This window comes from Moschus berezovskii, chromosome 9 (assembly GCF_049115385.1).
Source record: "Moschus berezovskii isolate FMDL1 chromosome 9, NW_MosBer_1.0, whole genome shotgun sequence".
Lineage (NCBI taxonomy): Eukaryota > Metazoa > Chordata > Mammalia > Artiodactyla > Moschidae > Moschus > Moschus berezovskii.
The window spans coordinates 82,936,870-82,952,014 of record NC_142468.1 but is presented as its reverse complement, the minus strand read 5'-3'; the positions used below and the strand labels follow the sequence as shown (position 1 = coordinate 82,952,014).

The 15,145-nt window shown below is 41.0% G+C and overlaps 1 protein-coding gene across 1 annotated transcript in view; it reads right to left on the bottom strand.

The window, feature by feature from the left end:
- Positions 1-15,145, bottom strand: part of IQGAP2 (IQ motif containing GTPase activating protein 2) — a 316,582-nt gene that overhangs the window by 128,783 nt on the left and 172,654 nt on the right. The window contains exons 4-5 of the mRNA XM_055435889.2: positions 12,168-12,245; positions 8,774-8,850 (exon numbers count right to left, since the gene is read on the bottom strand). Coding sequence (XP_055291864.2) covers positions 8,774-8,850; positions 12,168-12,245 — 155 coding nt within the window. The remainder of the gene's footprint in view (positions 1-8,773; positions 8,851-12,167; positions 12,246-15,145) is intronic.

Sequence of the window (15,145 nt, the reverse complement as noted above, 5' to 3'; positions counted from 1 at the left end):
TGGTCATTCATTTAATTACTCTAAACGGTCTGTCCCTATAAGGTACTCAGGCTTCCACAAAACATAGGTTTGTTGGTAATATGAGCTAAATTAATTACACTAAACAAAAGTGTTCATGTTTCCCTACGGTATTAAAGAGACTGGAAGATTTCTGATTACACTTTTTACTTCTCCATTTAAGCTGTATAACATAAATCTCACAAGCAAACGTCCCAGTTTAACTAAAAGTTACCACAAGATGGTGCTGAGAAGTCAGGTACCTTTTGGATAGAAAAATCTTTGAGTTAGATTTATCTCAAATCAGATTTTCGTGTGCTAGTCAAGATCAGGTAGAAATCTCATTTGCATTTACATACTTTCACCAAAAGTATGTATTTTTTAATGTTAAGGTATATTTTACTTGGTTTCAATTTTCAGCATTTATTTTATCTTTGAGGTTGAAGTTTAAAATATTAGTTTTGAAAAGATAACTTTTCACAGTGTGGGAGTTTATATACTAAATCTCTGTGTGGGAGGTATGTCCTAGCAGATTAGTCAAAGGGGCAAATGTTTACTAGGAAAAGTACTTATTCTGGATTCCCATGCTGAAAAGAATCAGCAACAGTAGCCTTGTGGTCCTTGCCAAGCATTTTGATTCAAATGAGGGCATTACCAGAAGTATATAGAAACTCCAGTCTTAGTGTTTAAAAAACAAAAGTCTGTCCAGTCACCAATTTCTTGGAGCTCTTCAAGGCTGAATTTATTAAGCACCTTCAGTGCCTAACAGCCAACACAAGGAGCCAAGAGCATTCCAAAGGAAGCTGAGGACCTAATGTCAGTTTCCACGAGTATGAAAGCACTTAGCATGAAACAGCTAGCATTTCATCACATCAAAAGCTATAGGACACTTGTGTTGCTAAGAAAAGGCCAGTAACAGAGGAGCTGTCCTACGGCAGCAAAAGCTGCACTGGCCCAAGTGCTCCTACTTTGTACTAATAACGTCAGTACAAGTAAAGGAAGCAATGAAGAAAGCAAAAAAGAAAAAAAAAAAACTATCAGTTTTTTCCTACTACTTTGAATATATGCATTAAGAGGTGCTACAGTAATAAAATGCAAACTTAAAAGGCAAAGGCTGAGTTTATTTCAACTTCTGGATCACATCATGCACAGTTCATTTTATGCTGTAATATGGGAGATGAATGTCTGTAAATCAAAGCCTCATGGCTGATTAGGAAGAAGAGGGAACTGGAGTCAGAAGCCCTGGATCCTGGCCCCAGCCTGGCCACATTTCAGTATGTGACTCTGACTCACATAAACCAATCTTTCAATTTCCTCATCGGTGAAATAAACTAGACTCAACATCTCAAGGTCCTTCCCGTTCTGAAGTTTGGGGAAGCTTCCTTTTAAAATATCCTAAATGTAACGGCTTAGAGACCTGTGATGAAGTTCAAGTCTAACACCACTGTTCCTTTCATTTTCCTGCTGCTGCTGCTGCTAAGTCACTTCAGTCGTGTCCGACTCTGTGTGACCCCATAGATGGAAGCCCACCAGGCTCCCCTGTCCCTGGGATTCTCCTGGCAAGAACACTTGAGTGGGTTGCCATTTCCTTCTCCAACGTGTGAAAATGAAAAGTGAAAGTGAAGTCGCTCAGTCGTGTCCGACCCTTAGTGACCCCACGGACTGCAGCCTACCAGGCTCCTCCATCCATGGGATTTTCTAGGCAAGAGTACTGGAGTGGCTTGCCATTGCTTCATTTTCCTAGTAGGATGGAAATATTGGGCTCCCTTCTGTGGACAATGATTGGCTGCCTAAGTAACTGCAGGTTCTGGTGCCATCCAGCCTGGTTCTGAATCCCAACTCTGCCCCTTACTAGCTGTATGATCTTGGCCAGCCATAGTTTAAAATGAGACTAATAACTGTACAGAAAACTTTTGTCATGAGGATTAAATGAGATTATACCTGTAACAGTATACTTGGAACAGGACCAGGCATGTAATGAAAGGTTCAGTAGGTGTCAGTCTGTTTTTATTATTACTATTGTGTGTGTTTATGTGTACATACGGGTGTTCTCAGTTATCTCCAACTCCTTGTGACCCTATTGAAGTAGCCCACCAGGCTCCTCTGTCCATGGGATTTTCCAGGCAAGAAGAGTAGAGTGGGTATACTACTCCATGGGATCTTCCCAACCCAGGGATTGAACACGCACCTCCTGCATTGCAGGAAGATTCTTGACTGCTTGAGCTGCTTTGCTAACGAGCTTGCCTTTGAACCAGTTCCTCAAGTTCACTTACTAGAGGAACCCTTCTTCACAAACCAACCAGAAGTGGGGCTGCCACAGCCATTTTCACAAATCTAAGCCCTGAATGTGTGTTATTTTGGCACCTTCACTGCGTTTGAAGACATGACTGTTGGACAGCAACCACAGACTCCGCGGTGGGAACAGCCATCCTTACACAGAGGAGAGGCAGACATGAGTCTACCTTGTGGTCAGTGTAGTAGAATCTTAACCAGCAAATAAACTTTATTTAATAAGAAAAGCTGAATCCAGAAGCCTAATGTGTTAAGCAAGGAAAATTGTTACAAACACATGACAACTTTAAAGGGGATTCCTGGGTGGTGCAGTGGTAAAGAACCCACCTGCAGGAGATGTAGGAGACCCAGGTTTGATCCCTGGCTTGGGAGGATCCCCTGCAGGAGGGCATGGCATCCCACTCCGGTATTCTTGCCTGGAGAATCCCATGGACAGAGGAGTCTGGCAGGCTACAGTCCGTGGGGTCGAAAAGAGTTGGATGTGACTGAGCACGTGCACACAATCAGGGAAAGACTGGAACATTTGCTTGTGGTCACAAAACGAGGATATCTCAAAGAAATGTCAGGGACAGTGCTACAAGGACAAAGGAGTTGGCCAGAAAGAGCTCCCAGGACCAAACTGAAGCAACCTGCAAACTGAACCATCAAAAAGAAGACACTAATCTTGGTTAGTTAAAAGATGCTTGTTCCTTGGAAGAAAAGCTACGATGAACCTAGACAGCATATTAAAAAGCAGAGACATCACTTTGCCAACAAAGGTTCATATAGTCAAAGCTATGGTTTTTCCAGTAGTCATGCAGCGATGTAAGAGATGGACCATAAAGAAGGTTGAGCACTGAAGAATTGATACTTTGGAACTGTGGTGCTGTAGAAGACTCTGGAGTTTGAGCAAACTACGGGGGATAGTGAAGGACAGGAAAGCCTGGCGTGCTGCAGTCCGTGGGGTCACAAAGAGTGAGACATGACTGAGCAACTGAACAAGAACAAATCTTGTTTAGATCAGAGAAAGGCCCGGAGTTCAAGACGATGTTCAAAGGACTGTGGCCTTCAAGGCTCCTCAGTCCATGGGATTTCCTAGGCAAGAGTACTGGAGTTGGTAACCATTTCCTTCTCCAGGGGATCTTCCTGCCCCAGGGATCGAACCTAGGCCTCCTGCATTGCAGGCAGATTCTTTACTGCCTGAGCCAGCAGGGAAGACTGGTATGCTGCTGCTGCTGCTGCTAAGTCGCTTCAGTCGTGTCCGACTCTGTGCGACCCCATAGACGGCAGCCCACCAGGCTCCCCTGTCCCTGGGATTCTCCAGGCAAGAACACTGGAGTGGGTTGCCATTTCCTTCTCCAGCGTATGAAAGTGAAAAGTGTACCAAAAGGAATTTGTAATGCAGAGATAAAATAAGATACACATAATATTTATATGGATTTTAACAAGCTAGGAAGTGTAGTTAAAATACAGGTGCTTTGATTTTTCTTATGTCTGTCTATAGTGTACAAATATGTGCTTGTTTTTGTACCCTTTATACAACAGGAAAAAGTAAAAACCAGGAGCTCTGAGTAAGACAAATAGTTGAGAAAAGCAAGGGAATATCCCAAGATAAGAACAGACCGAGGGCACAAGAAGTGACAAATATAGCCAGGCGAAAAGAGGGTACAGTACTGACAGTTGCACTCAATAGCCAAGCAAGAGAGAGGGTCCAGAAACAGGATCTGAGATGCTATCGGCCAAATGGTCCCAAAGAGCATCAGGCAGAGTCCATCCCTCATCTCCTGGGGGAGAAATCTCTAGAAGGCCCAACTGATTTCAAGAAAATATTCAAAGGGCACACATTAACCTTTAATAATGTTAACAGACCAGGCCAATACATCATGAAGACAGGACAATGGGTTATGGAGCACTGGCCAAGCGAGACACGAAAGGAAACCATCTCTGAGTGACAGAGGGTGGGGACTGGATGGGAAATAAAAACCTACCTGAAAGCCAAATACTGCAAGGTCTGGTTGATTTTGCAGATCAAGTTCAGCCTGATTCCTGGTGGCCAAGGCTGGACTCACGTTAGGAAAAGAACCCAAACTGGCAATGACTGGTCAGAAACCAGATCTGTAACCTGGTCCACTGAAGAGATACTCTGTTTCTAGTGACCATGTGAACTCTGGGTAGGTATCAAAGGTTTACAGCCTTCAGTTCAGTTCAGTCGCTCAGTCGTGTCCCCCTCTCCGCGACCCCATGAATCACAGCACGCCAGGCCTCCCTGTCCATCACCAACTCCCGGAGTTCACTCAAACTCATGTCCACAGAGCCTTAGAATGCATCAAAATCAGTGGCTAAATAATGAAACTACAAGTGAAACTTGCAGTGTGGATCTTTTTGAATAAGTTTAAGTGTAGTAAGTTTGTAATAATGTATCTGGGCATTTTACTTGTGTTTTCAGGTATTTGAGATACTAAAAAAAGCAGTCTACTAAATTTATTTATTTAAAGGAATTCAACTGTATAGCTAATGTTTAAGCATTTAACAGTTGCTTAATACATTGAGCAATAAACAACAGGTAAAACGTGCTCTTCTCCATGGTTAGAAGGCCTCCAGACTGGGGGGGAAAAAAAAGAATCAGTCTCTTGCCAGCAAGGTTCTCACTCTGTGAGGTGGCTCCTTCTATTGTGTAGGCTTTAAATATTCCAAATAAAGCCACAAAGAAAACACGCCACACATATTTTTTAAGTCCAAAACAGCAAAATAGTTACAAACAGTCTTTGTCATCTGGTACTGAAATGTCAGTGCCTGGAGCAGAGAAAAGTCTGTTGCAGGGCCTAGCAAGGAAAACTGGTGGCTTGCGCTCAAAAGACCCAAACTTATCAGTGGCTTTCAGGCAAGAGCTGTAAAGACAGTATTAGGGGAGAGGGACCTAGGGTGCAGGGTCACCTCTGACTGGTTGGTGGTGAGGTAACAGGGTGATGTTCTGGGAAGCTCAGCCTTCTAGTTCCAACCGGTCTGAGGTCTACGCACAGCGCTTGTGTTCAGCATGTAGTCAAATCCTCCATCTGGGTGAGGGTCTTGGTTTCTACAGAACGACTCAGAGATGATCTATATTCCTTCAGGAGGAAGAGTCCTGGGACTATTACCCTGATCACTTACTACTTGAGTCTGCTCTTTGAAACTGGGAGAAGGCCTAGGAAACTAACCACCGCCCCCCCCTTATGTTTCCCAACAAGAAATAGGGGACATGGAGGGGCTTTTGTATCTGGGAAGGCCCCTCAGGGCTTTAATCCCTGCTCAGCTTTAATGCCCCCTCCCCTTTCTTTGAGACTCCTTAATCTTGAGGGGGAACAGGTATAGGAAAAGAAAGTTTTATACAGAGAAGTGAACCATCAACCTGCCAGAGGAACTTGGTTTAGGGGGACTCAGTTTCAAATTTTTCAGTGTTTTCCACAGTGAACTTTTTATTTCAAATAAGGAAAAGATAATAGACATTTCTTTGTAAAGAACATGAGGCCACCCGTTACTTAGGTGGGTCTGCATGATGCAGAGGTTCAGGACTCCCTATGGGGCTGCCTGACTAACACCGCCTGGAGTCTGGGCTTGAGAGCACCCAGCTGAACTGAGGCCTGGGGACCGGGTCAGAAATTCAGTGAAAGGAGAGGCAGGCAGGGAAAGGGAAAAGTAGACACAAGCAGGAAGCAAGGGCAGGAACCCAGGGCATTTTAATGAGGCTGTTAAACCCAAATCAAGAAGACAGAGAAGAGAAAGCAAGTTGGCAGGGCCATGGATGACCTCTGCAGATCAGTCAGGCCTCCAGGCCTGGGGGATCTTTCTGCCTGGCTCCTGATCTATAATAGAACGTCTGACCTGCCTAATTCCCTGGCAGGTAATGACAATATTTACACCAGCAATGCTGCTGTATCTGCAGCTAGGGTATAACTGCTGAGGACATCTTGGTTCATTTTCAGCATCACTTCTAATCACGCAGTGAGGGCAAACCCACTGCCCTTATGAAAATGCGCTGCTACCCAGCTTCCAAAAGAGTCTGGCCCAAAAGAAGAGAATATCAGCCTCATTTGAGGAACTGACCACATTCTAAACCATGGCAGGAAAGGATTTTGATAGAAAACAACTAGATACACCTGAGACTTCTCCATGCCCTATTAAGGAGCACCCTGGTAGCTCAGAGGGTATCTGCCTGCAATGCAGGAGACCTGGGTTTGATCCCTGGATCGGGAAGATCCCCTGGAGAAGGAAATGGGAACCCACTCTAATATTCTTGCCTGGAGAATTTTATGTACAGAGGAGCCTGGCGGGCTATAGTCTATGAGGTTGCAGAGTTGGACATGACTGAGGGACTAACACCTTAACTTTCTACAATAAGTTTTAACAGAGAAAAGTGAAGGAGAGTCTCCCAGGGAATCCTGTTTATTAACTGAATATTGCTTTTCAAGATCCTGCTTTTAAAATTCCTTCTTAAGGTCAGATCTGGTGAAGAACATTCAGCAGGAATCCACTCCATTAATGGAGACTTCCATGATGAGTAACGGAATAGCTGAGAAAGACAGTCTAAATACTTGAGAAAAACATTTGCATGCAATTGGCAAGGTGAGCAAGAAGTTGCTTTTTCTTTGTTTACCAAGCTGCTCAAGCCATTGTTCAAACTATGGCAGGCACACATTTGTAAGCCTCTGTGCAGTTCTCTGTAACTTCTGTACAACAGTGACATCACCAGAAAAGAACTGAGCACACCATTTCTTTATAAGCTGCTAACATTAACACCTCAGGTGTGTATTTCAGGAAATCAGTGTTACCTTATAGACAGCAGGCTATAGATTGGGAGGTTAGCACCCTGATGTATGGGCTTCCGTGGTGAGGTTAGCACCCTGATGCATGGGCTTCCGTGGTGGCTCAGGCAGTAAAGAATCTGCCTGCAATGCAGGAGATTTAGCTTTGATCCCTGGGTCAGGAAGATCCCCTGGAGAAGGGAATGGCAACCCGCTCCAGTATCCTTCCCTGGAGAATCTATGGACAGGGGAGCCTGGCGGGCTACCATTTATGGGGTCACAAAGGGTCAGACACAACTGGGCAGCTAACACTTTTCCCTCAGATGCATGGATATGATAATGATTAACTAATGGCTGGCTTAGCAGGTCACAAAGTGTTAAGTGATGATTCTAGGCTCTGAAAAGCATCTGACCAAGAATGTTGGGCAACACATTTGATAATATTCATCAAAACAAACACTTGGGCACCAAGAGCTTTTAGAAAACCAGGAACAAAGATATACTAGCCACATAAGAGGGGTGAAGGCATAGAAGCATTTTTTTCCTCAGTTGTTCTAAATTACTAGAGTAAAAAGAAATCATAGGATAGGCACCTACATTTGGTCTGTATTTCAAGCAACTGTCATCTTCCAAAGAAATCTCATAAGTACTGATGGGGTGGGGGAGGCAAATTATTTGACATAATCAAAAATCTTTAGTAATCCAATACTGCAATGAATTATTATAAAAATCTTCTCCTTCGGAGAGGAATAAAACCAGAAAGAAGTTAATATAAACCTCAAGGCTGAATACTCTGCCAGGAAAATGACTTTCAGTGATATAAACACAAGGCAGATGTTCTAAAAGAAATTTAAAATTTAATCAGACACGAAGTCTTTCAGTCATTACCTGTGTGCACTCAAGACAACAGCCATAAATTGGACTTTTAGAATCATTTTTGTGATCATCTAAAAAAATCACATTTCTTTCAATAAGGTAAGAAACACTCTGTGACTGGTAGAATCTCAACATGAAAAAAAAATTCCCAACCTAGGGATCAAACCTGGGTCTCCTACATTGGAGGTAGATTCTTGACCAGCTAAGCCACCAGGGAAGCCCTTAAAAATGTTAAGATATCAAACAAATGCTTTAAAAAAAATGAATGTATCATGATTTGACTAATTTTAGCTTCTTCTTTACCCTTATGGTACAAGTTCTACTAAACAAAAGTTCAAAAGATTTTTTTATAGTGAATTTTATTATTCTATGCTAAGAATTGAGCCAAACTAATGATTTTAAGAGTATCACAATCAAATGTATGACCATTAAAGCTGCTCATTTGATGTGTCTGTAAAGTAGTAGTAAAGTAGTTTGTAAAGTAGCTATATTTGTAGAGCAGTATAACTCAAGACTATGAAAGTACATTATTATTAGGTTCCTAGAAATTTCTGTTAAAATTTTTTCCTTATACTCACAGGTCTTTCATTCATTTTTCTGGTTTTCTATTTTGAAATGGAGTTTTTAAAAAAAGGAAAAATATTTTCCAAGTTCAAGTATTGTTATATGACAATTATCTTAATTTTTTACCAGCAAATTTAGAACTCAGTCTTAAAAGTCCAGATTATTATTATTATTTTTTTAAAAAGAGCTCTCTCTAAAAAGGAGGGAAAAGAGCTCTTTTAAAATTGAAACTGTGGTTTTATTTAAATTTACTTCCTAGATTTTTAATTGTATTTTTTTTTTCCCACCTCAGTGCATGAATGCAATATATCATTCTTGGTATGTTTTTCCGGTCATAGACATCTGTTGTTTCTGGGTAAAATATCTGGAAAACAAAAGGGAAAAATGTATTTATTAAGCGCCGCTTTTCACAATTATTTTAACTCGCCAAATGACCCTGTTTTGATTGTCCTTGCTGTCCTGTATTTATTTAAGTGAAGGGGAATCCCAGTTGCGCCTCATGTTGTTTTCCATGTGGACCGATCGCTGCATCAGGTCCCTGCCTGACAGCGCCTCCTAGTGGCTCAAAGGAGATTCACAGTCAGCCACTTCAAGAAGGCTTCGTCCACAGGGCTGGGAGGCAGCTTCACTCCACAATGCATGAGCCCGTGCAGGCTTTGCTTTCTGTATCAGAGTCACTCTTGTGACTGCCCAGAGGTCACCTGATCTGAGAAAGGTGTCCTTTTGAAGTCATTTTATCACACTGTTAAGAACTTGGCTACACAGTTCTGTAAACATGTATGTATATACATACAATACACACACATACCCATGTACTACTTTAAGGAGAAAAAAAATATCCATTTTTACTGATTAAAATCTGGACAGTAGATAAAGTATGAAAGAAAAACACTTATAAACCTAACTCCAGACTGTCACTATTAGCATTTTGGTATATTTTCTTCCAGTCTTTTATCTGATATCTCTTTTTTCTGTTTTTTTTTTTTTTTTACGTTTATGTACGTGGGTGTTTGAAAACCAAATTGCAAGTATTATAAGCCTGTTTAAAACACTTGATAGAGCATGATTGTTTTCCATTCCCTTCATTAGTCTAAAAGAACATTACTTCTAGTAGATGCATAGGATTCTGTCATATTTTTGAACCGTAATTTAACCAGTTCTCCATAGTTGAACATTTTTTCCCCCAATTTTGTCCCTATTATAAGTCCCTATAATAAACATCCCCACTTTTTCTGTGCATCTGATTACTTCTTTTGGATAACCATCTATGAATGGAGGTAGCAGGCTGAAAAGTCTGAACACTAAAACTTTTAATGCACCTTGGTATGCTTTTTGAGCTTGAAACCAAAAACCTAATAAGAAACAGATTTCAGAATACGGCACCAAAAATGAGTAATTAGGATTGAAGCTCCTAAGATTAAGAGAAGCATATTGGCATTACTTGCTTTCGGTAAATATTTTATAAAATTTGACATAAAAACTAAAATTGTGTACCATATGGTAGTACTTGATACTCAAGCACAGCTTTCTATTGGACACTGAAAAAAGCTAGGAAAAGAGAAAAGCAAAGTTTCTCGAACTATAAAATGTATACTCACTGAGTGCTTCAAGAAATATCTATAGTCTATGAAATCTCAAAGGCCTTTCTAACTTTCCTTTAATACGTTTGCTATTAAAGCATCAATGGCAAGAGGACTCCCAATTTAGAATATGACCAGGTTTAAAAGTTCTACCATGTAAGCAGAGGACAACTGCAACTTCCCCTCTTCTTTAAACAAGAAACTTTTATACTGATATCTCTCTTGGAAAATCATTATGAATCTGTCTTCCTTTATCAAGGAGATGGGATCAATTTATAGTTCACCAAAACATTTTCTTCAGCACTGTAACCCCAGTGTGTCACATGAAGCTGAGCACAGAGTAGGCAGCTCATACTGATACACGAAGGAACTTATTAATACATCTAAGGCAATTCAGTATTCTGTTGGCCTCTCATTACTGCAATGGAATATATCACTGATTTCATAATAAACATCAGGATTAAAATAGAATCTGTTGCATGGATCACTTGTCTGGCTTAGAATCAAAATAAATGTGGCCAACACACACAGAACTTGAGAAGGTTTAAATCAAATCTTTCAAACATAATGAAATTACCCTAACATATGCAGCCTCATACAGAAAAACGGCATTTGAATTTCTTTCTTTTTTAATCTGGTTACCACTCAACACCCTGCTAATACTTACTAAATCACAATTTAGAAATATGAATTCTGTATGATAACTACTGCCCAGAAAGGAATAGCATTCAATGTTCTCAACATTTTAGGAGAGGGGAAAGTAGTTTAATCAAAAATGGCAAAATAAAATAGATCAACATTGACCATTGCAAGATAAAATGAACTGAGTTAAGACAGGTATTAGCACAAATGTATTAAAAATAGGCATTCATAATTCACCTTAAAAGGAATTCTTTGTTTTTGTTGTGGGGGTGTTTTTAATTGCACACCTGGATTAATACTAAAAACAACACAGGCCTAAATAAGTCAGTAGCCTATCCCCTTGCTGGACCATTCTTAAATAATTTCTTTAAAATAGCTGGACTTACTAAATAAACAATTCAAAACAGGGACCTACTGACACACATGGAAACCTTACGGATGGCAAGGGCATTATGCTTAGTGAAAAAGTCAGTCTCTAAAGGTTACCTACTGTGTGATTCCATTTCTGTAACATTCTCCAAATGACAAAACTATACAGACGAGAGCAGATTAGTGGGCTGCCAGGAGACAGCGCTGGGGATGTTATGGAAAGGCTGACCTCTCTGCAGTACCTGTATCTTGATTCTGGTAGTGGTCACAGAGTCTGTTCATGGATTGAACTACACCCGTGCATGCACGCGCACGCGCGCACACACACACACACGAATGTTCACTGGTGAACACTGAATAAAGTCCGAGTCTAGTTAACATTCATACACCAACGCCAATTTATTTCTGTACTACAGTTATGAGATGTCACCATGAGGGGAACCTGAATGAAGTTTACACAAAGATGTACTATTTTTGCAACTTCCTGTGATGCTAAAATTATTTCAAAATCAGAAGTTTAAGAAATAGCTCTACAATTTCTATCACATGTAATTATTTTCTCATTTCCTCTACTTGTCTAATCTGTCTCACAGGTATAAGGGTATCTGCTCTTTGAATTTAACAAGTTCTGAATATTTTCAGAATGAGATTTATCTGGGAGAGATATTTCAGGAGTAAGAGCTCTGACTCGCTAGCCATTGAACTTTAAAGTGATACTATGATTTATAATAAAATACACTTAAAATAAATTTACAATGATGATTTATAATGATACAATATATACTGATGCAAGAAGACTTGGAATCTTAGGTATAAATAGCAATACAAAAGAGGGAGATGACGCTTCTAAATCAATTATCTACTAGGGAAAGCCTGTTCTGACCTTGTTTAACTGTGCCTAGCTGCTCCCAACCTGAATTCTTGCCATATGTTACTTTATGTGTGCTTTTCCACATATTTGTTTAGTTCTCACATTTCTCATTCCTGAAGAAATGAGGACTTCTGCAGCGTTAAGATACCCCATTCTGAGAAAACCCTTCCCACAACAAGGTGTCCATACTAGCCTTCCTGTCCCCCAGTCCAAGCTTACCTTGGGTAGACCAATGGACTCCATGGCTCTTAACCACTGCACGGTGTTATCTGTGTGCCGAAAGTGAAGGCCCGACTTCTAACGGGGTGGGAGAGAGAGGGACACATGAAAAGTAGGTGAAAAAAGTAACCACTGCTTCCATTAGCAGGATGCTTTCAATTGTTATTTCTCCTAGAATAGTGCCATGAACGCTCACATAAAGCAACCCGTAAAGGAGATGAGACTTCCTTAGCAACACTCGAACCACTGGGGATGGACCATTCCAGTCCCCAGAATTCACACGTTTGAGGTAATTCTGAACTAGACTCCCAAAGACCATTTACTGTCTAGCACGCCTAAGGATGTTTTATGAGACATGTGTGCACAGGCATGAGCACGTGTGTGTTCCCAGACACACACACACACACACACACAGTGTCAAGACTGCGGCAACCATGGCTGAGGGCAATAGTAACTTCTGGAAAAAAAGGATTTTTACAAGAGTAGATGTCTTTTTTGTGTGTGGTTTCTGGTTCTGCCAGATCACAACTGTAATATGATTTCTGTAAAAAAAAAAAAGATAATAATAAAAGAAAAAACCAAACTGGAAAATATAGAAAAATACAAAGAAGAAAACAAAAAAACACTCCATGATTCAGAGCTAATTTTAGTATTTATTCCTTCTATAATCTAATTCTAACCCTGGCCTTGTACAATAAGCAAACTTTCAGTGGAAATATTTTACAAGATCTTTTTCTACCCATATAACAAAAATAGGCTCTGTTTTCCATTCCTACAGTTCTAATCAGCCAGCCATTGTTTTCTACACAGTCTATAAAATATTCTTGTTGCTATCTTATGAAGTTTTATCAGGTGTATACTACTGACAGCTTTAAAATAATCTTATATATTAGTTAAATGTATACCATAATGTTATATATCTTATTTTTCACTTTGAATAAAAAGTAACTACAGCAAGTTTCACCATAATTAACCCCCAATGGTGGATTATCACATTGACAAAGTCTAGCTCTTCCCATCTTCTGTGAGCTTCTACAATCTAATCGTTGATTTAACAAAAACTATTTTTCTTACTGTTAGAAATTATAAAGCATAAGAAAATTAAAATTTGGCAAATATTTATACGTTTTTGATAGTGGCCATTTTTTACTGAGATTGGGCCATGTATGTCAAGCACTTTACATAAATTATCTCTAATTTTCCAAATACTCGGCAAAGTAGTTATTATTCCCATTTTTTTGAGAGATGAGGAAACCGAGGCAACAAAGATGAAGTGATTTGCCTAAAGTCAAACGTCTGTTGGGGCTGAGCTGGGATTCAAGACTAAATCTCTGTGGATCTGAAAACCTTCCCCATGTCATCACGCCCCCATCAGGTTCAGCAGAACCTGATGACCAGGGGATTGCTCTTCAGAGGAAAGAGATTAGCTAAACCCTGTGAAATAACAGAGGGAGGGGAGAGGACCTGAGGGGGAGGGCACGGGAAGAGAGGAAAAGCACGGAGAGCGCGTGCACCCAGACTGTTCACAGCCCTGCGGGAGCGTCTGAGGCTAACTCAGCATCAACAAATGTGACTAACATAGTCCTCTTCCAAATAAGACAGCAACTCCTTTCCTAGTGAATATTCTCACCTCCTAGATAAAAATTACCAAGACACCAAATTGATCCTACAGTACTCTTGCCTGGAAAATCCCATGGATGGAGGAGCCTGGTGGGCTGCAGTCCATGGGGTCGCTAGGGGTCGGACACAACTGAGCGACTTCACTTTCACTTTTCACTTTCACACATTGGAGAAGGAAATGGCAGCCCACTCCAGTGTTCTTGCCTGGAGAATCCCAGGGACGGGGGAGCCTGGTGGGCTTCCGTCTATGGGGTCACACAGAGTCGGACACGACTGAAGTGACTTAGCAGCAGCAGCAGCAGCTGATAACACCATTAGTATTGGGCTTCCCTGGTGACTCAGTTGGTAAAGAACCCTCCTGCAATGCAGGAGACCTGGGTTGGATCCCTGGGTTGGGAAGATTCCCTGGAGAAGGGAAAGGCTACCCACTCTAGTATTCTGGCCTGGGGAATCCCATGGACTGTATAGGCCATGGGGTCGCAAAGAGTCAGACACGACTGAGCAACTTTCACCTTTTAGACTTCCCTGGTGGCTCAGATGGTAAAGAGTCTGCCTGCAATGTGGAAGACTGGAGTTTGATCTCTGGGTTGGGAAGGTCCCCTGGAGAAGGAGATGGCAACCCACTCCAGTATTCTTGCTTGGAGAATCCCATGGACAGAAGAGCCTGGCGGGCTACAGTCCATGGGGTCACAAAGAGTCAGACACCACTGAGTGACTTCACTTTCACTTTCCTGATAACATCCCAAAGATAATTGGTTCTTGCTTCCCTAAATCCTTATTAGAATCACTCAGTACAAGCTCAAATCTCTACTAAGCTCCTATTTCCTCTTTCTTACAGCTCCATGGGTATGCCTTTTTTCTTGGCCTTTTTTCTGAGTTTAAATAAATATAGTTTTGTTTGACCCTAGGTTGGTTTCTGAGAATCTTTGGTTGATAGCCTTGAACAATCTAAAATATGCAATAAAAACATCCCATCCATTTAGTGGTCTGATTAGCTAGGTAACCTCAGGAAAGTTCTAAGTCTCTTTGAACCTTGGTTCCTCAGCCACAAAATGGGAATGGTACGTTTCTTTGGGTTGAGGAATTTCATGAGACTATACATGGAACACCCAGTTGCAAAGTACACCTCAGAATGCAGTAAATGTTGGTCATGGTAATTATTATGCTGTGAGACTGGGCTTGAAACTTTATTCACATTTAAGGTCAAAAAAAGTTCAGCGCTTCATGTAAGAGGCACTGAAGGAAAGGGTGGCTATCTTGGTCATATTTCTATAGTAAATGACATGACAGGTTTCAAATCCTTCATCCACTCTAAACACCTGAGGAATGCTGACTTCAGAACCCTATGCTCCATGTCT